This window comes from Malassezia pachydermatis (assembly GCF_001278385.1).
Source record: "Malassezia pachydermatis strain CBS 1879 chromosome Unknown scaffold3, whole genome shotgun sequence".
Taxonomy (NCBI): Eukaryota; Fungi; Basidiomycota; class Malasseziomycetes; order Malasseziales; family Malasseziaceae; genus Malassezia; species Malassezia pachydermatis.
This window is the reverse complement of record NW_017253140.1, coordinates 391,470-417,281: the sequence shown is the minus strand read 5'-3', so window position 1 is coordinate 417,281 and position 25,812 is coordinate 391,470. Positions and strand designations below refer to the sequence as shown.

The following is a 25,812-nucleotide window of genomic DNA, read 5'->3' as shown; positions in this document are numbered from 1 at the left end:
TAATAGGGCTACAATACAATCAGGGCGCATGATCCATAGTCGATAGTCTGTTTCGTTGCAAGAAGCGAAGAGCCGAACGACGGCGAGGACTAGAAGGTCGTGATTCGGTAGGCGAAGACACTGTGTCTGATGCAGACATCGACATAGTAGGGGTAGGGTGAGAGGAGGAAGACGTGGATAACGAGAACTCGGAAGGCGTCACTGAACCGGAGCGGAGTGGGTACACGATGGCATCCATCGATGAGCGACGCACGCGTGTAGACAGGGACGAAATAGGGCTCCACGTCATGGAAGCGCTGTGCCGTAGCAACGACGGTTTCGGTGTTTGGGCCATTACATCAGAAAGGGCAGAGGAGAGCTCTTCAGGCGAGACAGGTGGGCGTGTAGTCGTAGGAGAGAGCCAGCCCAGCTTGCGGGAGACCAAGGCTCGTGGTCGTGCAAGACTCAGGGAAGATCGCGACGAGGAAAGAGAAGGCTCCGTGGACGTCGATCGTGCCGTGGCACTACCAGACTGTCGCAGGTCCGTATCAAAGGACCGCTTCGGCGTGAGAGCCGTCTTGGAAGGACGGTAGGACGGCGTCGTCGAGGCATCGTGCGTCGGCAAAAGGGCCTGGGTGCTCGCTGAGGTACGCAAGCCCTGCGGCTCGTCGCTCTCTGTATGTGTGGAGGACGAGGAGGCCGGCCCCGTCTCGGCAGGCGTCACATCGCCGGTCGACAGCTTCAGCGAAAACGTTTCACTACCGCTCAGACGATGCAAACCCACCCGCGACGTGACAGACCCCACCATTGTGCCATGCGAACGTGCCCAGTCGCCATCCAGCGACGAACGGGCAGAAATGCACGCGTCAGAAAACACCATACCGCGGTCCTTGGCCGCGCGGCGTAATGGTGTCTTGTGACGCAGTAAGACTTCCGTGGGCGACCCCACGGTCGTAGGCATCCCCGCGCGGGCGGGATCCGCTTCCGAGAAGGACAACGCATTGAGGTAGAGTGCCAGCGGATCAACGCGCTCCGCCTGCTCCTTCGCTTGCGCAGCCGACGGTGTCGTATCAGCCGTCATATTGCATGGGAAAGGCAGCTCCATGCCGTTCAAGCGACGCGTACGAGCGGGTCCTGCGGCCATGACGGTATCAAGCGCATGCAGCCAAATCACACGTTCCTTTTCTGTAGACGCGACCATCTCAAAGTGGTGGCCACGCACACTGAGCCGGAACGACTGAGGAAGACACACACGCCCATCATCACCCCGCGCAATCGTTACCTCTGCGAGGGGGAACCAAAAGCGGGGCGAATACATGTGGTTCTTGCGCACCTTGACCATGATGAAAAAGTCCTTGTACAAAAAGCAGCCATAGTACTTGAACGCCAGCGGGATAGTGAGGGGCGCCTTTGTGGCGTGGTGGTATAGCACATCCAGATTGCCAGCCATTTTACATTCGCCTAGCGAAGGCAGGAGCGACGAAGGGAGGTCCAAACTCGGTTCAACACGAGATACAATCGTCTCCGTGAGCTGCGCAGAGGCACGCTTCGCACTCGCATCGTCGACCTCCACAAGCACACGACGCATGCACAGAATCGCTTCGTTCATTACAGGCACGCCAGCGGGCGGCGCATACTTGAGCAGGTTTTGAAGTAATATAGGGTACAGACACACACGCTGAATCGGCTTGATGAAAAAGTCGCGGAAAAGCAGCCGCTGCCTCGTCGAAGTCACCGACGTGTCCACCGGCGACGTACGAGCCTCACTCGTCTGGCGAGAGCGACGCGCCATCCCAGCCGCGGCAGCTTGGAACGCTTCCCATTCAGAGCGCGTCTCCGCAGCACTGATCAAGGCCAGTGCCTCTTTGTGCTTCGCACAGAATTCATAGTACACTTCGAAATGGGAAGCAAGGTCAATAAACGCCTGCGCCATGGCCACGACAGCCTGCGGCACATCCAGCCGCAGCGCACGTTCCACTTCGGCCTCAGCAGGCTCGCCCGCCTCGCCACGGAGCTCGTATCGCTCGATGACCAGAGTGAGCCGATGCGACAATTCGGTATGTAGTGAGAGCAGCTCAGGGGCATTGCGCGCCACTGTGGCGTAGCGAGAAGGCATCTCGGCAAAGTAGGGGACAGTTCGCAACTGCCGGAAATACACCCGGATAAGTATGTCGAGATCGGACACATAGTTCTGCTCCGTGTCAGCAAATTCTAGCAGGGAATGCAATCGCTTCAGCGCCACTTGGGCGAGATCAGAAGAAGGCGCCTTGGGCTCGTCAAGCTGGCCCAATGTGGTAGGGTGGGTCTGCGTAGGTGTGAGATCCTTATCGCTATCCGTCTCATAGTGCTCTAGAGACTTGGTAGCAAGGGGCGGTGCCACTTCGGCTGCTAGCATGGGCGGTTTGGCGCCTACATCCACCGCTGAGACCTTGGTAGAGGTCGAGGAGGTCCGGCTGATGTCGGTATCGAGCTCCGGGGACGAGGGCCGGTGTGATACGGAGTCAACGCCCCATGTAGAATCTGTCTCATCAGACTCCGCGCTGGCCGCCAAGTCAGACACCAGTGGTAAGGCTAAGATCGATGTGGGGCCGGCTAAGCCGGACCGGGGGATGGGCGCAAACTGGATGGGCGCCGCCGGTTTTAAGTCGGCAGGCACAGCCGGCGCCAACGCAGAAGGTGCCTCACCATGGTGAGAGAGAAAGGGTGGGTGGTGGTGAGACATGAATACAGCTGGGAGGGGAGAACGGATGCAATAGATCGTCTGCCAGTAGCTAGCTTCAACCTAGCGTGGCGCCTCCGACGAAGACACGATCAAGGAGATTTCACGTAGAGGAACACGGGCACGAAGCCTCTTGTCGCACTACGTGATATAAGAAAGGCTGAACGAAGCAAGAAAGGGAGTGCTTCGCGAAGACCAAGACGTAGGAACGATAAAAACCGGCCCTGGTCGGCGGTTAAACGCTCCAAGCCATGAATTACTCTCCGCAGCCGCGAATAAACCCAACGAAACTTCAATATTTGGCTACCAAGTCTTGTCTCACAACATAGTCTATGTTTGGCTGAATTAGCCTTTCCAAACCAATCAGCAGGAATTTCCTTTGACGGAATCGGACAAGTTTGCAATACCTCCACGTGCCCTCGGAGAAAGAAGCCTAATGGAAGCCAAGTTTGCGCACGGTACACATGGGCGCGCCAAAACGTGGTGAGACTGCCAAGCTTTCGTGGGGTAGTTGGCAGTTCATTGGAAGATACCAAGCAGCTGTTCTCCGCCATGTCGGAAAAAGCGCCAGTGGTGTACCATGGCACGAGTATGCCCGACCCAGATTGGTGGCAAACGTTATGGTCAGATCCAGCAGGTGTCGTAGCGAAATTGGGCTTGAAGCCAGGGATGGTGGCGCTCGACTTGGGCTGCGGCGATGGCTGGTTTACCAAGCCCATAGCCCAAATAGCACAACGTGTATACGCCCTGGACGCCGTGCCTGCGCTTGTCCAAGCTACGGAACAGCGGGTTGCCTCTATTGGCCATGTGCAATGCATCGTGGGCGATGCCATGGACGCGTCACACTATGTACCTGAACCGTTGGATTATATCCTGCTAGCCAATACCTTGCATGGCGCACCAGACCGGGCTGCGCTAGTCCAAAGTTGCGCCGCTTTGCTCAAAACAGGGGGCTACTTGGCCATTGTAGGATGGCACGTACGCCCTCGTGAAGAATGCCAAGTACTAGGGAAACCGCGTGGGCCACATCCGGACCTTCGCATGTCCGCCGAGGAGACCATCAAGGTAGTCCAGGCGTGTGGTTTCGTGCACATCTCAAGCGAGAGTGTATCTTTGTACCATTATGGTTTGGTGTTTGAATATCAGCCAGTGCCAAGAAGGTAATGTGCAAGCATAGCATGAGTACATGACTATGATGTAAAGTGAGCTAAGTGGGACGAGCTCTTTTCGCTCTGCGTACGGAGATCGTACTCTCCATTCTGTGTAATATAGCGGACCCACGCTAAGATGTTAGTATGCTTTCCGTATACGTACGTAGTGCTTGATACCCAGATTTCTCCACGATCTTTAGATATCGTACTTGAATGCCCGAAACGGTAAAGTAGGGTATTTCGAACTTGACGTTAATAGGCGTACGGCGAACGATGCTTTCCTCATCACGGACACTTGGCAAACCGAAATGAGCCCGCATCAGATACTCTTTACCACCACCCAGCTGCTTAATCTTCCACACCATTGCTGAGAGTTCAGGCGCATAGGTCACAGAACCAATGGCAGCACGGAATTTGGGCGAGTCAGCATCTTCAGGTACATTGATCAAAATCTCCACGTTGTTTGCAGTCGAACGGCGCTTAAATTGTGCCTTCACTTTCACCATGAACTCAATACGACTGCCTTCATGACGCTCTACCACTGCCTCTGCCCAAATAAGAGGCTTGATCTGCGTATTAAGACGATAGCTCATCAGCTCAAATTCACCATCCGGGGGAATAAACGAGATGGTGCGGTCGTTCTCAAAACGCGAGAGGCGTACACACTGGTGGAACTTGACATCCTCCATCTCAATAGCCTTCCCCCGGGACGAACGGCCCATATTCTCAAACATTACCTTGTCGTTGAGACCCAGGCGGAGTTCGGGCATGCCGGACAGGTAGCACTTCATTTTGATCGTACCGACAATTTCGCTGCGTACAACGTGACCATTAGCATTGACAAGCAGGTTCACACTCTCAATCACATCCAAAAATACTTCATTCTTTCGGTATCGGATACCCTCAGAGCGCCACGATACGGCATTGGTCACAGCCATAGGGGGACGCACTTGCACTTCCAGTTTGTATGACTCTTGGGTAATATACTCTTGCAAAATTTTACTCTCTGTGGTCTGGGGGTATCCAAAGTCCATCATTTCATCCAGAAGTTCATAAATGATCACGAAGTTGTCCCGAATGGACTCTTCCTCGAGTTGCTTGAAGTATTCCTCAAGCACAGCCGCCAGCTTGTGCAAGAAAAGAAGAATCTCGGCAGCATTGCTGTTGCGACGCGAGAGAGCTAATACTGAGACACAATGAGTGCATCAAATACGTACAATACAAGTTGTTATGCCGGACATGCATATAATTCACACCCTGAGAGCTTAAACACGGGCGGATAGCTCCAGCACCTTGTTCTTCTTCAATTTCTGTGAGGAGGGGGAAAAACCTTTCCAGCGCCGAAATGTCTACATCATCGCGGTACGATCTCTGAATGAGAGGCTTGCCCTTGACATCCAGAATCGCAACGACGCTCGCCATGGTAAACGCGTGGACGGACCTAGCAATCTAGCGAACAACGACCTGGCTGGCGGTGTTCATGTCACAAACGCCACGTGTATACATCACGTGTCGAATGGATCACGATGGCTTCATCTCATCAAACAGGATCGGCAGAAGGAAGGAAGGCTATGTATGGAAGGGGCTTCTCAGTAACTTGGAGGTACGATATAGTAGCACGGTGACTATAGATAGGGCCATAGACGGAAGGACACACATAGGCCCGCCTTTCCGCCTCCCTAGGTCAGGAAAGGCAGGGTGTTGGGGCGAGATGCGAGTCTATTCATATTAATTACCAAAATAGCCTATCTGTGAAGTCGAACGCGTCGAGTGCTCCACGGGAGAGGCTTTACCACACTCACACGTATTTTTGCGTGCACGTTTTACCTGTCAGAGTCCAGCAAAGCACGTTTGTGCTCTGCCTTACCTACGTGGCTGTATCACCGAGCAGGCCGTAAAAGCAAGTACGGGCCTTCCACCTAAGGTTTGTGACCCTTGTGTATTTCTATTATTGTCTAGAGAAACTTTATCTCTTGGGTCAAGTCGTTCTCGCCGAGCTACACTCACGAGTTGTGCGTACGTTCCCTAGATACTCTTCGCTGCCTAGATCAGGTCTTGAATTCGTATGAGTGGAGCAGAAACTGATCAGACGGCTGCGTTAGGATCGTCAAAGGACCCTCAGGTTGAAGAAACAAGCCGCACAGCAGGTGCATCTATGCCAGAGGTAGAGGTCACTACCAGCTCTGCATCGAAATCGGAAACGATGGGTGTGCATGCCAAAAATGAGGAAGCCGTGGCAGATACGTCTATGACCGGAGCCCCAGATACTTCCATACCCAGGACTGACACAGAGCAGCCAGCCTCCCAGCCGGGCGACAGCACCTCGACAGAGTCGCGCAAGCGACCTACGTCCCCCATGGACGAGTCATCCAACCGTGATAAGCGTGCACGGGCGGAGGACAAGTCGAGCCAGGCCGAAAAGACTGTGACATCAAGCGAGGCTAGCACGGCCCATCCGCCGTCCGATGGCAAGATCTACATGGAGATTGAGAAGAACGAGAATGCAGGCAATTTGGACCTCTATGTATGGGAGTATCTGCAAATGCGGAATATGGACAAGACAGCAGCAATGCTGATTGAAGAAGCCAAACTACCAGAGAACCCAACGGTACCCATCCATCTGCCTCGTGGCCTGTTGTACGAGTATTGGAATGTGTTTTGGGATATGTTTAGTGCGCGTGCAGGGCGAAGTACGAAAGAAGCGACTCTGTACCAGCAATTCTTGGAGCACAAGCGCCAACAGGCGGTGGTCGAGGCAAAGACAAAGCCGTTTACTGAGCAGCTGTTTTCGGATCCAACCGCCTCTGTGACCATGCCTGGTGCAGCCACAGCAGGTGGCCCTGGCGCTTTATTGGACTTGCCACTGGCCGGGGGGGGCACCACCTCTGCTCTGCTCCTAGCGGGATCGCCCTCCACCAAGGCCGGATTGGCACCCGCAGCACCGATTTCCCCTGCGGTTGCGTCCAAGTCGGGCGCCGCACAGTCGCGAATTTCGCATTCGGAGCCTCCTGCATCGCCATCACTGACGTTGGCTGCGCCGACGGCAGGCACGCTAGGAGCGAATCCTTCGAATAGCGGAAATGCCACAGTTGGCGCGACTGCTCCCTCTGTATCGCAAGCGACGTCACAAGCACAGACCTCCATGTCATCAGCGCCGAATAGCATGATGCTCGGTGCCTCGGCAATGCAGAGCACGCCTCAAATGCGAGCCCAGTCACTGCCATTGCAAGGCAATGGTGGTATAACCACCGCTCCACTGACACAGATGCAGCAGCTGCAAATGCAGATGCAGTCTAAACAGGGTGGTAATGCGCAAGCAGACATGGCTGGTTCCCCGATCAATATGACAGCGCAGCAGCAACAGCAACAACAGTTGCAAATGCAGCAGATGCAAATGCAGATGCAGATGCAACAGGCCTTGGCACGTGCGCAGATGGGCCAGGGCTTCAATTTTGCTGCGCTCTCGCCACAGCAGCAACAGCAGGTGCTCATGACAGCCGCATTGCGGCAGGGCATTCCTATGGAGGAACTGAAGAATATGTCGCCTGCCGCACGTTTGGCGCTGCTGAACACGATTGTGCCGACGATGGGAGCCTTGGGCCAGCAAGTCAATCGACCCAATGACCCGCAGATGCAAGCGCGAATGTTGATGCAGCAGCAACAGCAGCAGCCGTCGAACGCGACCAACCCCGGACTGCAAGGTATGCCTTCAGCTACCCCTGGTATGGGACAACAGGGCACGACACAACAGCAGCAGCAGCAACAGCAGCAGCAGCTCTTGCAAATGCAGCAGCAGGCGGCCGCCCAAGGCAAGGCGCCGCCATCACCCGCAACCTTCCAAGCGATGTTCAATCGACAGCCTCAGCGTATGACGCCTACCCCGCAACTCCCAGCGGGAAAAATGCCAGGTGTAGGTACAGAGCAGGCCAAAGGTACCAATGATCCATCCCTTGCGCAGCGCTTTGGACGTGCAGATGGGCAGCCAGGGTCCACTATGCCCACGAACAATGCAGGCGGTGCATTTGGTGGCGTAGGGACGCCGACGCGGCTTACGCCGCAGCAGCGGCAAATGCTGTTGATGCAGTACCAATCGCTGCAAACAGCAGTAAAGAATGAATGGGTGAAGGCACAGAATGCGCCGGTACCTGCGATGGCACAGCAGTTCCTCGCAACGGCACAGCAGCTACAGGCCAAAGCTCAATCGATTGTATCCCTTCTGCAAAGTGATCCATCGCAAGGGAGCCAACCCTTCAGCGGTGATGGCCAAGCGAATGCGGCCGCCTTGCAGCAGATGCAACAGGCCCAGGCCCAGGCCCAAACACAAAACGATCAAAACGCACTGAATGCGGCTACCATGATGGGCCAGCACCAGCTGCAGCAAAAAGTCAATGGCATGTTTGGCTTGTCATCGCAGCCTGGCCAAGCCGGTACGACTATGGACATGGCTTCAGCTGGAGGGTCTAACGGTCTGCCACCGTACTTTTCGCAGGGCCTGACCGCTACGTCGTCGCTGTCGTTGCAGCAGCAGCAGCAACAACAGCAACAGCAACAGCAACAACAACAACGGCGTATGCAGACGCAAGGTACGACGGGCATACCGCAAACGCCTGCGGGAATGTCATCACAGGGACCCCATACAATGATGATGAACCCAGCGCTGGGCCGCGGTAGTATGACGGCGCCTACGACGCCTGTCACATCCCATGCAACACCACAATCGGCATCGAATGCCAAGCGTATGAGCTTAGCGCGCTCAGGGACCAATCAGGCCCCCGGTACCATGAGTCCCTGGCAATCGTCCACGGTGGACTCGCCATCAGGTACGCAAGGGAAAAAGGAACGTCCCAAAAAGGGACGATCAAGCTCGACTAAGACGCCCCTCATGCAGCATCGGACGCCGGCCGAGGGAGATGCACAGGATGATACATCTCTGCGGGACGACAACATGGAGTGGGACACGAGCTCCAAGAGCGATAGTGTTGTGCAAGGGTCGCATAACAAGCAGTCGCAGTCTATGATGGATATGCCATCCATGATGGATGATGTTACCTCAGGCCTGGCCATGCCGTCGGATGGAAATACATTGCCGACCAGCGGTACAGGTATGAGTGGCACAGACGACTTTTCTGCCATGTTTGGTGTGTCAGACATTTTTGACTTTGACTTTGATGGTGGTCAAGCGACCAACTCGAGTTCCACGGGCTTGTTTGGCGCGTCGACAGGGGGCATGGGTGGTGCGTCAGACACCAATGAGTCGGCCAAGGTTTCGTCTGATGTCAAGGCAGAGTCGAAGACGGATTCATAAGCCACCCCCTGCGTCCGAGCAGGGAAGAGTCGGTGGGGAGAAGAAGGCGCATGAACATGCTGTGCTGGCAGCGGACGATTAAAAACATCCTACATACCCACGACCTTTATTTCCTCGCCGTGCTTCTCCGTCTCGTAGATTTACGTGCATGCAGGCGTACGGCGATAGCGTATGCCTCTACCTTCTCTAGTTAGCTAGCTAGCTAGCCATACCTGCTTTATCCCATGTAGATCGCGGCGCGGGCCTCGTTCGTACCAAGCCCCGAGGCGGGGCACGAAACAAGGCCTCTCCAACAAATCGCGTTCAAAGCGTATATTCCTACTCGATGTAAACGCTCATTTTGGGCAGATGGGCTTAGACCATCACAACCGTGGCATGCGCCAAGCCAGCATCTACAGCTATGTAAGTCGTAGCCACGAGGGCCACCACTGTGTCATCATGCGTTTTACACGCGGAAAGCACGCGACTTTCTGCGACCACGAGCCCTCTCGAACTTGCGGCCCTTCGAGCGGACGAACGGCTTCTTGTGCCTGTGAGGACCAAAGCCAAAGTGCTTCACGGCCTCGCGGCTGTTCTTCGGGCCACGGAGGAGGATCGTGTTGCTGCCGGTCGGGGCACGCATGGCGAGCTGGTCAAGCGTCAGGCACTCACCACCAGCAGCCTCAATGCGAGCACGAGCAGTGTTAGTGAAGCGGAGCGCAGCAATGCTGAGCTTGGGGAGGTCAAGCACACGGTTGTCGTCGGTGATGGTGCCGACGACGACCACGGTCTTCGGGGTAGCGGCATCGTCCTTGGCCACACCACCCTGGTTGCGCGACAGGTACATCACGCGCGAGACCGACACCGGCGGGCGGTTGATCTTCGACATGAACAGGCGACGAAGGATCACCTTGTTGAAGCGCGAGTCCGTACGGCGCGCCAAAAAGCGGTAGAGCTTCACCAGCAGGAGCAGGTACGGGTCCTCGCTCTTGGGCGCCGTGCGGCGACCATTTTTGACGTGGTGCTTCTTGATGTCAACACCCTGGCGGCACCGTTAGTATCCTGTCCAGCCCCGATGGGCATTGCTTCATACATACCATCGTAGATAGCTCGTGGGATGGATTGAAGAAAGTGTCGCTGCGTGCGCGGCCCCTAGCCCTCGCTAGGAAGCCCACGCTCCGAATCCCTGTTTTTCCCAGGCCTACTAGGCCATGTTGCACACCAAAAACTATAGTTCCTCACGTGATGCAGTGGGGGTCCACGTACTGTACACGCTTCCATTGTAAAAGGTACGCCACGTGAGAGAACGGTCGACCACGCGCGCAAGACTCAGCAAGGCACGGCCCACAGCTGCGCGCCCACGCGAGCGAGCCACAAACCGGCCAACCAACTCGGATCTGCTCCACCACCTCGGTCTGTGAGTGGACTGCGATCGATGGTACGTACTATGCGAAGGCCGCGTCAGCGGGGAGACAGGGTCTTACACTGCATCTAGACAGATATCGAAGACACGATGGCCAGTCCCATCGAGACTGGCAGAGAGATGATTGAGGACGACGGTACGTACGCATACATGGATGACATGTACGAACTCTACAGGCCCCAAGCCGCCCATGGAGGACGATGTGCCCGCCGAGCGGGCGTGGCAAAATGCGGAGAACGATGACTTTGACCGCCGCGATGCGCGTGACCATGAACAGCGCGCTGATGATCATGAGCAGGACCGTGAGCGTGAGCGTGACCGCGGCTCGGACCGTCGGCGTCCTCCCCCACGCGACCGTATGCGGGACCGCGACCGCGACCGCCGTGGCCCTCGTGATGGCTACGACCGCCCTCCGCGTCGATACGATGACTATGACCGCCGCCGTGACGACCGTCCTCCGCCCTCGGAGCCGCGATCGGACCCCAGCTCGCGTCCCTCACCTGCGCCCTCCAACATTTTGGGTGCGTTTGGTCTGAGTATTCGTACGACAGAGCGTGACTTGGAAGACGAGTTTGGCCGGGTCGGCGAAGTGGAAAAGGTCGTCATTGTCTACGATGCACGCACGGGACGCTCGCGTGGTTTCGGGTTTATTACGATGAAGGATGTGGAAGCGGCGACCGAGGCGATCAAGCAGCTGAACAATGCGGAGCTGCAGGGCCGTCGGATCCGTGTAGACTACTCCAGCACGACACGCGCACACGATCCGACGCCTGGTGAGTACCGCGGCAACCCACGCCCCGCTGATGACCGCTACCCACCGCGTCGCGGCGGCGGTCGCGATGGTCGTGGGTACGGCTATGGCCGCGATCGTGATCGTGACTACCGTGATCGTGATTATGGCCGCGACTACCGTGACCGTCCTCCACGGAGTCGCTATGATGACTATGACCGTCCCAGTGGCAGCTGGGTCTCGCGGCGCGATGACCGTGATCGGCCCCCGCCTCCTCCGCGGTACCGTCGCGGACCCGACTCGGACGACTGGCGCCGACGAGGTAGTCCGCCGCCTCGTATGCGCTCCCGCAGCCCGCCGCCTCGCTCACGGTATGATGACGACTATGACCGTCGTCCTCCGCCGCCGCCACGCTCACCGTCGCCCCGTAGGTATGATGACCGCGACGACGATCGTCATCGTGGCGATATGTCGATGGACGATCCCGATCGTATGGACTAAAGTGTGCCGCCCTGGCAGACGCCAAGTTAGGACAATGTCATACCCAAGGCAGAACAGAACCAAAAGAGTTACGTGAACACGAAGCAGCAACGTAGCAACGTACTAGACAGGCCACACCCTCTCCCGCCAAGCCAATGGCGATGCGTCCCTTGACAACGGCCTAGCCGGTCATGGCGCGGCAGGGACGCAGAGATATGACCAACCAAAAAAACGATACCCTATAGATCACCAATGGTTCTCGTGACATGCTTTCCTGCCGTAGCTACGATGGCATTCTTGCTTACAGACGCGAAATGATGCGCTCCGTGAAGGCCTTGGTACCAAGCTTACCACCCAGGTCACCCGTCCGCTCGCCGGCGGCAATCGTGGCAAAGATAGCCTTCTCGATCTTGTCCGCGTACTCGAACAAGTTCATGTGACGAAGCATCATCAGCGACGAGAGAAGCAGCGCGGTGGGGTTGGCTTTGTCCTGGCCAGCAATGTCTGGCGCGGAGCCGTGGACAGCCTCGAAGATCGAGGCATCACGGCCAATGTTACCCGAGGGCGTCAGACCGAGACCACCAATGAGACCGGCGCACATGTCCGAGAGAATGTCACCGTACAGGTTGGGCATGACCATGACGCGGTCCGAGTACGGCGTTGGGTCCTGCACAATGCGCAGGCAAGCGCGATCAAGCAGGTCCTCGTCGTATTCAATGTCAGGGAAGTCCTTCGCGACATTGCGGCACGCGGTCAGGAACATACCGTCCGACATCTTCATGATAGGCGCCTTGTGCACGGCGGTCACACGCGAGCGGCCATTCTGCTGGGCGTGGTAGAAGGCGTAGCGGGCCACACGCTCCGACGCTTCGTAGGTGATCAGCTTGATACTCTGAACAACACCGTCGACGACCTCGTGCTCGATACCCGAGTACTCACCCTCGGTGTTCTCACGGATCAACACGGTGTTCACGTTGTCGTACGGGGTCTTGAAGCCCTCCACAGACACACAGGGACGCACGTTGGCGAATAGGTTGAAGGTACGACGCAGCGTCAGGTTTAGCGAGACGTGGCCCTTGCCGATCGGCGTAGCCAGGGGGCCCTTCAGAGCCACAGTATTCTTGCGCACCGACTTGATTGTCTCCTCAGGGATCACCTGCTTGCCAAAACTGTTGATGGTCGGCGTCACATCAGCCTCCTCCCACTTGATCGGGACGTTGGCAGCCTTGTAAATCTCCTGCACGGCACCCGAGACTTCCGGACCGATACCATCACCAGGGAAGAGAGTCACGGTGTACTTGCCATCCGCATCCTTCTCCTTGTTGTAGCGCGACGTAGGAGCCACCGATTCTCCGGATATACTACGGCGCAGCAGGCTAGCACCGCCAACCTGGCGCGTCACAGCAGCAGGACGAAGAGTGCGCGAAGCAGCAGCAAAGAACATGGTCGTCGTTGCAAGCAGGGAGAGACCACGCGCTGGTTGCACTCGTTTGCGACCCAATCGGCCAGGCAGGCAAATCACTTGCCTCCATCAACAAAAAAATACACCTGGCCAGCCAGTGAACGGGTATGTTCGGCCGATATATGGATGGGGCCAACAACGAGCGACACAAAGATGCGTGCGCACTGATTGTCAGCCAGCCAAGCAAACCCGCGAGGGGCGCGCGCGGCTGAGGGCCCATCGGGTGGAAATAATCAAACAAACCAGGCGCGGCTCCTACGGCTGGCCGCTGCAAAATTTTGGTTTGCCTCCTTACCTATACGTTGGAAGCATGAGTGAGAGAGATGCTCCCTCGCTCGGCCCGCTCGGGTGCCTCGAAGCAGGTATGTATAGATGGTGTACATACCACTCACACAGCACAGTTGCTGCGCTCTGTCTCGACCATGACGGCGCAGACGTCGCACCCGAACAAGGTACGTGATCATCTTCCCGGCCAAGGCTAACCAACACGTAGGGTCTTACCAAGTACGGCGGTGTCTACACGGCTACGCTTATCCCCGGTGACGGTATCGGTAAGGAAATCACCGGCTCGGTCAAGGAGATCTTTGACAGCCTCAACGTGCCCATCGAGTGGGAGGAGTATGAGCTTTCAGGTGAGCACGACGGCAACGACTCGCTTTTCCTGCAGGCCATGGACAGCTTGCGCCGTAACAAGGTTGGTCTGAAGGGTACTCTTTACACTCCCACTGGTGCTGGTACGCACAACAGTTGGAACGTCGCTATGCGTCAGCAGCTTGATATCTACGCGTCAATGACGCACTGCAAGACCCTGGAAGGCTACCCGACTCGTCACAAGAACGTCGACTTTACCATCATTCGTGAGAACACAGAGGGCGAGTACTCGGGTCTGGAACACAGCCCCTCGCCCGGCATTGTCGAGTCGCTGAAGGTCTCGACGCGCTTCAAGGCCGAGCGTATCTCGCGCTTTGCTTTCGACTTTGCCCTGAAGAACGGTCGCAAGCATGTCACCTGTGTGCACAAGGCCAATATTATGAAGCTCGGTGACGGTCTGTTCCTCAACACTTTCCGCCGCGTCGCTGAGGAGTACAAGAATGCCGGCATCACAGCCAGTGATATGATTGTCGACAACACGTCGATGCAGCTTGTCGGCCGCCCACAGCAGTTCGACGTCATGGTCATGCCCAACCTGTATGGTAACATTGTGTCGAACATCGGCGCTGCCCTGGTCGGTGGCCCTGGTACGGTCCCGGGTGCCAACATTGGCCGTGAGTTTGCTCTGTACGAGCCTGGTTGCCGTCACGTCGCGAAGGATATTGAGGGCACAAACAAGGCCAACCCGGCTGCGATGATTCTTAGCGCCACGATGATGCTCCGTCACTTTGGTCTGGACTACCAGGCCAACCAGATCGCCACGAGTGTGTACCGCGTCATTGCCGACGGCAAGGTCCGTACGGCTGACATGGGTGGCCACTCGACGACGCAGCAGTTCACGGAGGCCGTGCTGAAGAACCTGTAAGGGGGGGTATTCTGTCAACTGTCCATAGACTATAGGGATCTATGGCAGACGCTATGCACTTGAATCAGGACGATTAGAACCAGAACGATACCGAGAAGCTCTGGAAGTGTCAGTAGATAGCAACGTACCTGTGTCGTGCTCTGCAGCGCATGCCACCACTTCGGTGGAAGGAAGAGCATGTCGCCTGGCCCCAAGTCGGCCCATTGCGCACGCGGCACGACCTGGTCTCGAAAGGGCGCAGGGAGATGGACATCAAAAACATCGACACGCGATGTGTTGTCCATGAGATGGGTAAATACATCCTCGTCGTCCGCCTCAAATACATCCATAGCACCATTTTGGTTAGCATCCGGCGGGGCAATCCACACCCGCTTCGATCCCACTACTTGGACGTAGCAATTCTTGTAAGGATCAGTGTGAGCAGGTGATACAGTCCCCGCAGGCCCTATCCATGCATGCTGTAGTGGCTCGTCAAGTGTATCTGGTGCCATATGGACATAGTCTGGCGTGACAATATCGTCGGCTAGCCATGGGAATTGGGTCCATAGCATGTGCTGCGCAAGGTATAATCGTTTCGACGTAGGCGGTGCCGTGGCCCTGGGCTCTTCGCCCCATCCAATGTCGGCTAGAAAGGTGGCCCATGGCATGATCGATTGGCCCCATTCGTTGCTCGTATATGCGCCGCCTGTTTCCACAGGCACCGCGCGACCAGGACCAGCCTGGTCAAGTAGGTAGGTGCGGTCATTCCACTTGGTGATAGCCGGCCATGACGAAGCCAGCCCACGCACAATAAAGGGTCGGCCATGCGGTAGTGTAGGCGATGGACAGTGCGCCAGGAATTGCGTAAAGGTGAGAGGTGTCGTGAAACTTTCGATAGGGCTCGCTGCGCTGCAAAGAGGCGCTCGAGTGACAGGAGAGGGCATATAGTCGAAGCGTTTCTGCCTTGCGCGCTTGATTGGCGGCATGGTACCATGGGAATCTGCCATCGTAGCATCTCGATATCTCGCTTGCAAGACTGGGAGGGCGGCATGGACCAGTGTTCGCTGCTCGGGAGCAGGCGTGGCTGACACAAAGAGGGCTAAGTCCAGATCATGTATACGCTCTAGGTATGTTGTCGGGGTACCCTGAGGCACAAGAAGGGATGTAACACATGCGAGAAGAATGGCATCCGTATGCCGCTGGCGCCAATGTGTGGGAAGGGCTTGATAGGGGTATACAAGGAATCGTTCTTCACACTGCAATCGGACATGGGTACAGACGTCCATGATATGCTGCATCCTAGACACATCTGTCAACTCTTCATCCAACGCGTCGTCGCAGGCTAGCGCTGCTTGCTTTAGTACGGCATCCAACGGATGCGTCTCCGAGTCCTCGCTGCAAACCCATGCCACAATTGCAGACACCAACGCATGCCAGGACAGCTGTGTGGCGGAGTACATGTGGAGGAGAAAAAGGCCCATTTCCACCTTTAAACTAACTACCAACAATTCAAACACACTCAACACACACAATAAAGTACGAATCAAATAGGGAATAGATAGAAGTACAGCGGATGTGTCTACACGCCTAGACTAGCAGACCGGCGTTGCCGAATCGTATACATGGTATGGGGCACTTAGATCTCCTGCGAGCCCATGGCCTTCTTCGACTTGCCGCTCTTGGCCGGAAGAAGCTCGCTCTGGATGAACGGAAGCACACCACCCTGGCTGATAGTGACACCACCGAGCAGCTTGTTCAGCTCCTCATCGTTGCGGATAGCGAGCTGCAGATGACGGGGGATGATACGCGACTTCTTGTTGTCACGAGCGGCGTTACCAGCCAGCTCGAGAATCTCAGCAGTGAGGTACTCCAACACAGCGGCCAGGTAGACCGGGGCACCCGCACCGATACGCTGAGCGTAGTTACCCTTGCGGAGGAGACGGTGAATACGACCGACAGGGAACTGCAGACCGGCCTTGGCCGAACGCGACTGGGTCTTCGCCGACGAAGCGTCACCAGCCTTACCACCAGACTTGCCACCAGACATTGTTACTTGAAATAGGAAATATGAAAAAAGACTAGTGTCTTAAAGTAGGGACCAAGAGCCGACCGTGTTTAAGCCGTCCTTTTTATTGACAAACCCTTGGCCACGCTGTCCGGCGACACGACGCGGCATGATCCTATGCCCCCCCAGCAGAGCGCGCCCGATCTTGCAACGCGCGCCCATTTTGGTCCATGAAATCACACTGTTCGCTTTTTTGTCCACTTAGCTAAATGGAAATCCAGCCATGTTATTGGGTATGTGCCATTTTTACACCACCTCCACAAAGTTATGTATTACAAAGTGTTTCTTATAGACGTGTTTTTATCCACATATGTGGACATTAATACGTAATTTCAGTGGAAAACAATTGATCTTGCAAGCCTTTTGCCTGCTTTTTGGTGCTGGCAGGTGATTCCACGCCCGAATCGCGGGGCTCGCGTTGTTGGCGCGTCACGGTTCCGCGTCCACAGAAACGTATATAGGCCATACGTGAATTTCGGCCTGCCCTGTTGTGTTAGTCACCCACATCTAGTTTATCACAATGCCTCCCAAGCCTGCTGAGAAGAAGCCCCCGTCGACTGCCGGCAAGGCCCCGGCCTCGGCTGGTAAGGCCCCGACTGAGGGTGCCAAGAAGACCTCGAAGGCCCCTTCGAAGTCGTCGGACAAGAAGAAGTCGAGCAAGGTCCGCAAGGAGACCTACTCGACCTACATTTACCGTGTGCTCAAGCAGGTGCACCCGGACACTGGTATCTCGAACAAGGCCATGGCTATCCTCAACTCGTTCGTGCAGGACATTTTCGAGCGCATCGCCACCGAGGCCTCGAAGCTCGCCAGCTACAACAAGAAGAGCACCATTTCGTCGCGTGAGATCCAGACTGCTGTTCGTCTGATTCTCCCCGGTGAGCTGTCCAAGCATGCCATTGCCGAGGCTACTCGCTCGGTCACCAAGTTCTCGTCGACGTAAGCGACATGATCTTGTCCGATCGGCCATCGGCGTGATCACAAGACACCCGTATACTAGGTCGTTGTGTTTTCATGTACTTTACTAGCTGGTAATCCAGATTCCCCTAGACACTGTGTTTCTGCGTGCGCCATACATAGAGTATGGTATCTTAGCGATGCTACTGCCCTTGCAACAAGCCCTGCAGAGCGGCCTGCATCTCTTCTATGTTCTCGGCATCGGCATGCGACGTGGCCCCTGTGTCTAGCTGTGGCAAAGCTGAGGCCGACGTAGCCTCTCCCAATTGACCTGTCGCGTAAGGGTATGTGGGTGTACCTACCATCTGTCAGTTCGTAGAGCACCTGTTCGACCTCGCCCTGCGCGGCTTCCTCGATTTCGTCCTGGTCTTCGCCCAATATACTGGCATCCAATGTGTCCTGCATCATCTCTTCGAGGATCCCTGCCTGGTTGTAAGTGCAGCAGGCACATACCTTCATGAGCTCTGCGCTCATTTCCCGCATAGACTGCGACATCTGGGGTATCTTGATAAGGTTGTTCGATAGTTTCATGATTTCTGTGGACTTTTGGAGATGCCCCGTTACCTTAAGCATCGCTGATCGCGTTAGACAAACAGTGACCACGTACATAATTGCTGCTGCAGCTGGAGGGATATGCTGTTGAGTTGTGCCTTGCTTGTAATCAAGCGGGTCCTGTGCTTCTTGGATCGAACTACCTCCTTGGCAAGCACTGTCGCATTTTTCACGTCTCCTTTGCGCGCTAGTCGCTTGATATCACCTTTGACTTTCACGATGGCCTGATCAATTTGTCGGATCTCTCTGTCTAGGCCACGCTGCTCTTGACGAAGGCGGCGTTGTACTTCTCGTACACGTTCCTCCTTCGTCGGACCATATACGAGCCGTTTTATAGACTGCATTATGGAGCTTGGCCAGCCAAGCTGCGCAACGTAGCGTGCTATGCGTCTCCAAGACCGCTGTGCGTAGTAACCCAGGCGTGGTGCCCATGATTAGTCATCGTGGGACGTACACGCAAAAGGGCCGCAGGGAGGGAAGGGCGTCTTGGGCTTGTCGGCGCACGGCCCAAGTGTCTCTAATTTCTCAGCATGCCAGACGCTCAGGCCGCGTCCACGGCCGTGCCAATGTGAGAGGCAATCGCTCTTTTTTTCGGTGTAAAGCGCATAGATAGGACTCTGTCATGTGTATTGCATCTGTATAAAAGGCTACGTCATGCAAATGTGGCTCTCTTCCCTCGCCTCATGTATACGAGTCCTTTCTGCCCAGAAGCACTGCCCCTCGAAGGCTTGGCAGGATCAAATGTCCCCATATTGCCCAGTCCTGTCACCAATTCTACACTGATTCCGCCCTTTGGGGATGTAGAGATGGCGAGGAGTCTCTCCCCCGCGGTAGATGAGAGAGTAGCTCCATCGAGGCTCGCATCGCTGGGCAAAAGCCATACCCACGGCCCACGTTCCTCTGGACCGAGATCCACACCACCCTCGCACACCTCGCCAGCCAGGCCCGCTCGGTCCTTGCGGCAGGCTCGTCGTCGACAGTCCACCGAGCTCATCAAGCGAGCCAAGGCCACGAAGCCTTTGCGTTTGGACCTTGGCCTCTCGCCCGAGGCCAGTGTCCGCTGCGTCGCGTCTGCGCCCATCAAGCTCGGCAGTGAGTTACAAAATACCAGCATTGGTCTGGGTCCTGCTCCGAGCACGGGTCCATGTCAGCTCAGTGCAGCGCGGCCTATGTCAGGCCATACAAGCATACACCAATCATCTACGACGCCAGACAGTTTGACCATGGCATCCTTTGGTTCTGAGTGGCCAAGCTTGCCAACCTGGCCGAACAATGATAATACCACCGGTATGTCTGTCGACATAGCAAGGCCTGTATCCATGGCCGTCCAGCATGGTCATCAGTCTAGTCTGCCACTGCCACAGGCCACCCCGACGCAGTCTGCCGACCTGTTCAGTGCCCTTGGTCTGGGAAACACACCAGAACTGGTCTCTGCGTCGCTGCTAGGTTCCTCTACTGGGCTTCCATCGACTGCGACACTCGTGCCATCGCCGCCGCCTGCAGTTATGCCCGCTCGCTCTGATGCTGTGGGCCCTGCCGTGGATATGTCATACATCATGGACCAGATTTGTGGCAGAGAGCCAGTGGATGAACATGCTTCCATGCTTCAGAATACAGCACCTACGCTGCCGCTCGCGACTCATGCACCTCCTAGTACTAATCCGTTTCTTACTGCCCCTCCTTCCCCGTCCGCCGCTGTTTGGCCCCCACAGCATAGCATGCAAGCGAGACGGTTAGATATTGAGCTGCAAATGACACAGATGTATGCAGAATGGGTGATGTGCAACCCTTGGCTAGACTAACGGGGGCCTCGCTGGGGAATGGTGAAGACGTGCATGGTAGACTTCCTGACGTAATGCCTACATCGTAGTTTGGTTGGTGCCTGACGCCTTTCTGTGTCAACGTGACTTTATGTCGCGTGTGGAGAACATGTGGAGATCCAAGATTGGGCCTTTTTTGTGGAAAGGGACCGCTCTGATCCACGCGAGATGCCAGCGCTCAACCCGCTCGCAAGTGACGAGCAAATCCAGCAAACACCCTCAAGAAGGGATGGCATTCCCGAAGACATAGAGGAAGAGCTCTGTGTATATGCCTGTCAGCAAATCCAGCAAGCTGGTATCCTTTTAGACCTTCCACAGGTTGTCATGGGTACAGCACAAGTCTTATTTCGCCGGTTCTGGTTCGTCTCTTCCCTAACACAGTTCAATGTGCATGACATCGAGATGGGGGCGCTACTTCTCGCATCCAAGCTAGAGGAAAAGCCCGTGCGGCTACGTGACATGCTGCTTGTCTTTGACTATCTTCTTCAACGCGCCATTCATTTCGCTCGCCACAATCCTGCGCGGAGAATGAAGGCCCTGCACGAGCATGCTGCCCCATCACTGCATGATGATATCCCCCTATTCCAGTATAAGCCATCCAACTACTACTCTCAGTCCTTTTACGACGCAAAGGACGCGCTTGTCGTCGCCGAGATGCAAATCCTCAAGCGTCTTGGATTCCATATGGATGTTGAACTTCCCTATGCCAGGGTTATAAACTACTTGCAAGTCATGGGTGTAGCCAAGGTGCGCCTAGAGAGCCTTCATGACTCCTCATTTCATTTCGTGGCAGCGCAAGTGGCTTGGAATTACCTCACGGATGCTCTCCAAACGCGCGTGTACTGTCTTTTCCCACCACATACGATCGCCTGTGCTGCTATATACCTACTTACGGTGCATCCTAACCCACTTCACAAGCCCATGGCCCTCCCTCTCGAGCCGCGTCCTTGGTGGGAGCTTTTCGACGCGACACGAGACGAGCTTCGCGCTATCGCTAGCCATATTTTGCGCCTCTACGATGCGCATGATGCAGAGCCAAGTGGTCCTGCGGCAGGATTCGCTGCCCGTGTGCGTGAAATGCAGGGCGGGTTGGTAAAGTTAGGGAATCGTGCTGGTCTTCGCACCTGGCTCGAAGGAACTTGACGTATAGATATACCCTTTACACACATCTCTGTACTATCGACTACGATTGCACCTGTTGCTGCTTCTTAAGCATGGATAAAACTATACGATCCTCTTCCAAATGCCGCAGTGCATCTTTCATAAACGGAGTATGACAAATGAGACATTCCGCTCTAGGCTCACAGAAAACTGGCAAGGTCAGCAAGGCAGAAGACACGTACTGCTTAGGCAAACAGAACAAACGTATCCAATATCCACGTTCCTTCGATGGCAAAAGCAAGCGGCACGGAAATCTACGTCATCCAAAGCAGGAAACATAAGCAGCGGCTGGATCGATCGCGACGGCAAAAACGCTGTCATGAGTACCTGAAGTAACCTATCCAAGCTTGTCATTCGGTAATAGTGACCACCAGTCAAATGGCATGCCTGGCGTAAGAACACTGTCTCGTCCCCTAGCAGCTTGCACACGTCAATATGAATACCCTGTTTTTGAGCACTGAAAATGCAGTTCATCATAGGAACATATTGTGCACTCACGTCAGGTGTAGCGCTTAGCACTAGGATTCTGTGCCGGAAAGAGACAGCAGGTCCAGAGCTCGTAGCTAATGTCCCAGGGTTACCACCAGAGGAGGCTTCATTGATGGCCACAGTCATGCGGTTCATATGGCACAACGCCAATGTCAATGCGCGTGTAATTCCCACCGGACCATGGTCACTGCCTTTTGAAGCATCGAACAATGACTTCATACCTTCAAACACAGCATCGTCAAGGATTTTGAACGGCAAACATGCGCCTTTCTGGGTATCTTGTGCCTGACGCACGAAGGGCTGCGCATGAATGCTGGTCGAGTACAAAAGCTTTGCTGTGCCGGCCGCAGCACCGTACAATGCGATCCCATTCCCATGTTGCATCGCGGAATGCGCATTGATAAATACAAGGACTGCCGATATCACAGCCTTAAGTGCCTCAAATGCAGCATCCGCCCTAGCTTCGGGTGTTGTTGCGTCGCTGGCAATGTGCTGCCATGCGGTTGCATCCAAATCCAAGACGACTACGAGAAAGTCAGGTGATAGGCGCTCTCCAGAATGTATCTCCTGCAACGGGGCAGGTGTGGCTGGTGCTGGCACCTGCGGCGGGGATGTTTCTGCTGCCATGGGTATACGTCGCAGGTGTTACAAGGCTACGGATTCAGGTCCTCCACAAAAGCGTCATGTGCTGCACTCGTTGCCAAATCCCTGTTTTTACGAAACGACCTCGCCAGCGTTTCTATCGCTTCGACCGCGCTTGCTTCGTAGCTACTATTGCGCAGTTTAGGCATCACACACTATGTCCTATCACATGTATTCGTAGATCAGTTTCTCCATAGTGCCTTTATCCGTCTATTTCATAATAAGATAGGAAAGTAACATGTTTTGCGTCGTTTTGCACCAATTCTGGAACGCTGCCTGTGTTACTGACTTAGGCAACAGCGGGGCCACTGGATTCCATCCTACTAGATAGAATCGCCTGCTATGCTATGGTATGAGGTATCAACTTGTTTGCTGACATTTTGACATTTGCGCTAGGTTGCCTTTTCTCCACCGAGCCAATTTCATTGGCCTACAAAGCGAAAGCGCCTGGATACGAGTGATCCGACGGTGCCTTTTTTCTGCTGGGGGTCGGGTTAATGACATAATTTCTCCACACAGTGTGAGTAGGGAAAGTCGTCAAGTAGCAATTGTAGTGCGCCTGGTCGCTGTAAAAGAGTTCTATTTTTAGAGGCCACGACGAAGGATTCATTCACAGTGCGACTTACCGAGAGATTGCGCGCTCCAAACGTACTTTTGCTGGCTCTTACAACGGCTACTTTGTACACCGTCTTCCTACAGAGTAATCTGATTGAGAAAGAAAGCTCTTCGTTCGTATTGCGGCTGGTGTAGTGTCGCGCATTTTGACATCTACACGCCACCACTACCTTCACCATGTCAGTTAAGGGCAGAGAAGGATCAGTTGAAGCGGCGTTACGTGAGTCACGTCCGTGCTCCTCTCTCTCTGCCCCGCGCGATGTATCTCTTCCATCCGTGGCAACACTAGTATCAGACAAATCTCCGTCTGATGCACGAGAGGCTCACGGGAATCTATTTCCGCTTCGGCCAGATTTGGTCAAAGCTGCGAGTGCTGGCTGTCTTACGAGTGGTCGCCACGCATCTTTCCGCTCCCGTATGTCCAGCTGTGCACAATCGAATGCATTTCCTAAGACCCCCAACGGCGGCACATCTGTTAGCTCCGAGCGAACCAATTCTCTGCGATCAGATCTACCGCTGCGTCATCCCCACCCATATGGGCGCACCTGTCGCACGAACAGCCGCGATCATAAGCCTACGATATCACGCTTAAGCTCCCTGCCTTCGGTACTTGGTGAAGATTGGGCGTCTTGCTCGTCCGACGGCTTGCCCAGCTTGCCAGCGTCACCAGGATGGAGTCGGGCTGAAATGCAGGTGGAATCGCTGCAGCCGCCTGCGCCTATTCTCACCCAATCGCCGGTAGAGACACAACAAAGCTCCTCGTATTTCGGTCCTCATCGCGCCTCAACATGGCAAGGGCCTGGGCCATCGGCGCGCGAATATGAGTTACCTGGTCGGGCAAGAACCGCGATTGATCCATCCCAACCTACGACGCCTATTAGCACCTATTTCTCGTACCTGGCTACGGCCAATTTGGTACAAAAGATGACGTTGAATAGTTCGCATGAACAGGCTTCTACCGATTCTGGCTCGTCCCAGCCCATGCGTATCCCAGAAACACCACCTGATACCAACCAGTTTATGCTTGGCCAAACAAAGGACAAGATGGCATTGCCACCCAGGATCTCACGTTCGCCAGCCATGGAGGGAGATACTTCTGACACACGTCCTATGTCTCAATTCACCGCATCCCCTGTGCGGGCACAGGGAGAAGGTACCAAGCGTGCTGAGGAAGACGATATTGAGCTCGAACCTGCTGAGATGATGGACTCTGTCTCAGATGCCAGCTATAACAGCTGGCGAAATTCAAGCTCGTACACATCTGGACGTGAAACGCCAGCGGATATTTTTGCTGTTGGCGATCGCATTGGCCCAGGTTTATACCATGATGGTGATATGATTCGCGCAGCAGAGACGAGCGATGGTTTTGCGGAACAGGATGTAAATTACTTTACCAAGCAGCTGGAAGTGGTACAACTACTGGGGCGAGGTAGCTATGCGGTTGTCTACCTGGCTAGGGAAGTGACCAATCCGGTGAGAACGCCTTCTGCGCAGGCGCAGCCACAAGGCATGGACATTGGTTTGTCATCGACGCCCCGTGCTGCACCACCACCGGAAGCGGGTCGCACACCTCGAGCGAGTCATTTGGGATGGAAGGCGATGGAGGAAGCGAATGGTATAGCTAGCCCTGATGAAAGTCCCCTCTATGCCCTCAAATGCCTGTCTAAACGGAACTTATCGCCGGAGCATTTACGCATTCAGCGACTCGAAGTGACGATTCACCAATCGATCCCACCCCATCCCAATATTGTGACGCTGTACAATGCGTATGAAACGAATGACTGGCTCTTTCTCGTGTTGGAGTATTGCCCGGGGCAAGATTTGTACTTTTGGCTGGAAGAGGCACAGGATTCTTATGGGCTTTCTAGGTCGTCCACGCAGACGGACCTTTCTTCCAGCATGTCCCAATGGTCTGAAGGAGAGGACAGCCTTGGTGCGGCGGCTGAGAACTGGGACGATGTTGATGCTATTCCCGTCTCGCCATGGCTGCTCTCTACCAAATCGCCTCATATACTTCTATCACAACGTCGCTTGCAGCTTGTGAGCAGTATGTTTTCTCACATGTGTGAGGCCGTGCAATTCTGCCACGACCACGGCGTAAGTCATCGCGATATCAAGCCGGAGAACTTTATTGTGGAAGACCGACGTAGCGGCCAACGGCTTCCTGCCTCCACAGGAGAGGCGGTGGTTGTCAAGCTGACCGACTTTGGTTTGGCTACGACGCAGTCCGAGTCCAGCGACTTCAATTGCGGATCTAAGCCGTACATGGCCTTTGAATGCCGACACGATTTATCGTCGCACTATGATCCCAAACAGGCAGATACATGGTCTTTGGGCATTGTGCTTCTCAACCTTATCTTTCACCGCAGTCCTTTCCGTGAGCCGAGCGTGAATCGATGCCCCTCGTTCGCCGCATTTACATTGAACCCTGTACTTTTTTTGATGCAAGCCTTTGATGGGCTTACGGAGGACGTGTCGCGTTTCCTTTGTGACCATGTATTCTGTGATGTGACAAACAATCGTAAGCGTCGTGTGACGCCGCACGAATTTGCTCAATGGGCCCATAATCTGCCTGCTATGCTTGGCCGTACCAAGCCGTTAAGCGGACGGGGCCCATTGTCGTATGCTACAACGCCAGTGAGTTTGTCCAGAATGGGCAGCATGCGTGCGTCCATGTCAGACAGTATTATGTCGCAGTCTACGTCTCTGGAGCGACAAGCGTAACGTCCTCTACTGTATACGTATAATGTCTATGATTTATTAGCCATTGTTATGGAGTTTTAAGGGT

At 55.1% G+C, this 25,812-nt stretch overlaps 15 protein-coding genes across 15 annotated transcripts; 7 read left to right on the top strand and 8 right to left on the bottom strand.

Moving 5' to 3' along the window:
• Nucleotides 1-19: 19 nt before the first annotated feature.
• Malapachy_0826 (phosphatidylinositol -trisphosphate-dependent rac exchanger 1 protein) lies at nucleotides 20-2,701 on the bottom strand (the record flags this gene model as incomplete). Its single annotated transcript, XM_018135339.1, has 1 exon — nucleotides 20-2,701. One exon carries the CDS (start codon nucleotides 2,699-2,701, stop codon nucleotides 20-22), a length of 2,682 nt encoding a protein of 893 aa, XP_017992595.1.
• A 549-nt stretch (nucleotides 2,702-3,250) lies between these two features.
• Nucleotides 3,251-3,862, top strand: Malapachy_0853 (methyltransferase type 11; the record flags this gene model as incomplete). The annotated part of the gene is made up of 1 exon (XM_018135366.1): nucleotides 3,251-3,862. The coding sequence occupies one exon, from the start codon at nucleotides 3,251-3,253 to the stop codon at nucleotides 3,860-3,862; it is 612 nt and encodes a 203-aa protein (XP_017992647.1).
• A 26-nt stretch (nucleotides 3,863-3,888) lies between these two features.
• Nucleotides 3,889-5,271, bottom strand: Malapachy_0796 (clathrin adaptor mu subunit; the record flags this gene model as incomplete). Its single annotated transcript, XM_018135309.1, has 3 exons — nucleotides 3,889-3,980; nucleotides 4,013-5,035; nucleotides 5,067-5,271. The coding sequence occupies 3 exons, from the start codon at nucleotides 5,269-5,271 to the stop codon at nucleotides 3,889-3,891; spliced, it is 1,320 nt and encodes a 439-aa protein (XP_017992232.1).
• A 643-nt stretch (nucleotides 5,272-5,914) lies between these two features.
• On the top strand, nucleotides 5,915-9,154 carry Malapachy_0843 (membrane protein; the record flags this gene model as incomplete). The annotated part of the gene is made up of 1 exon (XM_018135356.1): nucleotides 5,915-9,154. The coding sequence occupies one exon, from the start codon at nucleotides 5,915-5,917 to the stop codon at nucleotides 9,152-9,154; it is 3,240 nt and encodes a 1,079-aa protein (XP_017992703.1).
• A 445-nt stretch (nucleotides 9,155-9,599) lies between these two features.
• On the bottom strand, nucleotides 9,600-10,233 carry Malapachy_0795 (60s ribosomal protein l18; the record flags this gene model as incomplete). The annotated part of the gene is made up of 2 exons (XM_018135308.1): nucleotides 9,600-10,175; nucleotides 10,231-10,233. The coding sequence occupies 2 exons, from the start codon at nucleotides 10,231-10,233 to the stop codon at nucleotides 9,600-9,602; spliced, it is 579 nt and encodes a 192-aa protein (XP_017992229.1).
• Nucleotides 10,234-10,646: 413 nt separating this feature from the next.
• Nucleotides 10,647-11,787, top strand: Malapachy_0817 (transformer-2-beta; the record flags this gene model as incomplete). The annotated part of the gene is made up of 2 exons (XM_018135330.1): nucleotides 10,647-10,692; nucleotides 10,733-11,787. 2 exons carry the CDS (start codon nucleotides 10,647-10,649, stop codon nucleotides 11,785-11,787), a joined length of 1,101 nt encoding a protein of 366 aa, XP_017992455.1.
• A 280-nt stretch (nucleotides 11,788-12,067) lies between these two features.
• Malapachy_0798 (mitochondrial nad-dependent isocitrate dehydrogenase subunit 2 precursor) lies at nucleotides 12,068-13,210 on the bottom strand (the record flags this gene model as incomplete). The annotated part of the gene is made up of 1 exon (XM_018135311.1): nucleotides 12,068-13,210. The coding sequence occupies one exon, from the start codon at nucleotides 13,208-13,210 to the stop codon at nucleotides 12,068-12,070; it is 1,143 nt and encodes a 380-aa protein (XP_017992123.1).
• Nucleotides 13,211-13,551: 341 nt separating this feature from the next.
• Malapachy_0816 (mitochondrial nad-dependent isocitrate dehydrogenase subunit 1 precursor) lies at nucleotides 13,552-14,744 on the top strand (the record flags this gene model as incomplete). The annotated part of the gene is made up of 3 exons (XM_018135329.1): nucleotides 13,552-13,590; nucleotides 13,630-13,680; nucleotides 13,722-14,744. 3 exons carry the CDS (start codon nucleotides 13,552-13,554, stop codon nucleotides 14,742-14,744), a joined length of 1,113 nt encoding a protein of 370 aa, XP_017992454.1.
• A 73-nt stretch (nucleotides 14,745-14,817) lies between these two features.
• Nucleotides 14,818-16,183, bottom strand: Malapachy_0832 (hypothetical protein; the record flags this gene model as incomplete). The annotated part of the gene is made up of 2 exons (XM_018135345.1): nucleotides 14,818-14,844; nucleotides 14,873-16,183. The coding sequence occupies 2 exons, from the start codon at nucleotides 16,181-16,183 to the stop codon at nucleotides 14,818-14,820; spliced, it is 1,338 nt and encodes a 445-aa protein (XP_017992542.1).
• Nucleotides 16,184-16,359: 176 nt separating this feature from the next.
• Nucleotides 16,360-16,770, bottom strand: Malapachy_0797 (histone h2a; the record flags this gene model as incomplete). The annotated part of the gene is made up of 1 exon (XM_018135310.1): nucleotides 16,360-16,770. The coding sequence occupies one exon, from the start codon at nucleotides 16,768-16,770 to the stop codon at nucleotides 16,360-16,362; it is 411 nt and encodes a 136-aa protein (XP_017992231.1).
• A 538-nt stretch (nucleotides 16,771-17,308) lies between these two features.
• Nucleotides 17,309-17,731, top strand: Malapachy_0811 (histone h2b; the record flags this gene model as incomplete). Its single annotated transcript, XM_018135324.1, has 1 exon — nucleotides 17,309-17,731. One exon carries the CDS (start codon nucleotides 17,309-17,311, stop codon nucleotides 17,729-17,731), a length of 423 nt encoding a protein of 140 aa, XP_017992461.1.
• A 157-nt stretch (nucleotides 17,732-17,888) lies between these two features.
• Nucleotides 17,889-18,641, bottom strand: Malapachy_0800 (vacuolar sorting protein vps24; the record flags this gene model as incomplete). Its single annotated transcript, XM_018135313.1, has 4 exons — nucleotides 17,889-18,016; nucleotides 18,048-18,171; nucleotides 18,199-18,320; nucleotides 18,353-18,641. 4 exons carry the CDS (start codon nucleotides 18,639-18,641, stop codon nucleotides 17,889-17,891), a joined length of 663 nt encoding a protein of 220 aa, XP_017992505.1.
• A 1,644-nt stretch (nucleotides 18,642-20,285) lies between these two features.
• Nucleotides 20,286-21,260, top strand: Malapachy_0814 (cyclin-like protein; the record flags this gene model as incomplete). Its single annotated transcript, XM_018135327.1, has 1 exon — nucleotides 20,286-21,260. One exon carries the CDS (start codon nucleotides 20,286-20,288, stop codon nucleotides 21,258-21,260), a length of 975 nt encoding a protein of 324 aa, XP_017992456.1.
• A 40-nt stretch (nucleotides 21,261-21,300) lies between these two features.
• On the bottom strand, nucleotides 21,301-22,394 carry Malapachy_0804 (transcription factor tfb4; the record flags this gene model as incomplete). The annotated part of the gene is made up of 2 exons (XM_018135317.1): nucleotides 21,301-21,428; nucleotides 21,461-22,394. The coding sequence occupies 2 exons, from the start codon at nucleotides 22,392-22,394 to the stop codon at nucleotides 21,301-21,303; spliced, it is 1,062 nt and encodes a 353-aa protein (XP_017992502.1).
• Nucleotides 22,395-23,711: 1,317 nt separating this feature from the next.
• Nucleotides 23,712-25,748, top strand: Malapachy_0775 (serine threonine protein kinase; the record flags this gene model as incomplete). Its single annotated transcript, XM_018135288.1, has 1 exon — nucleotides 23,712-25,748. One exon carries the CDS (start codon nucleotides 23,712-23,714, stop codon nucleotides 25,746-25,748), a length of 2,037 nt encoding a protein of 678 aa, XP_017992467.1.
• Nucleotides 25,749-25,812: the final 64 nt, after the last annotated feature.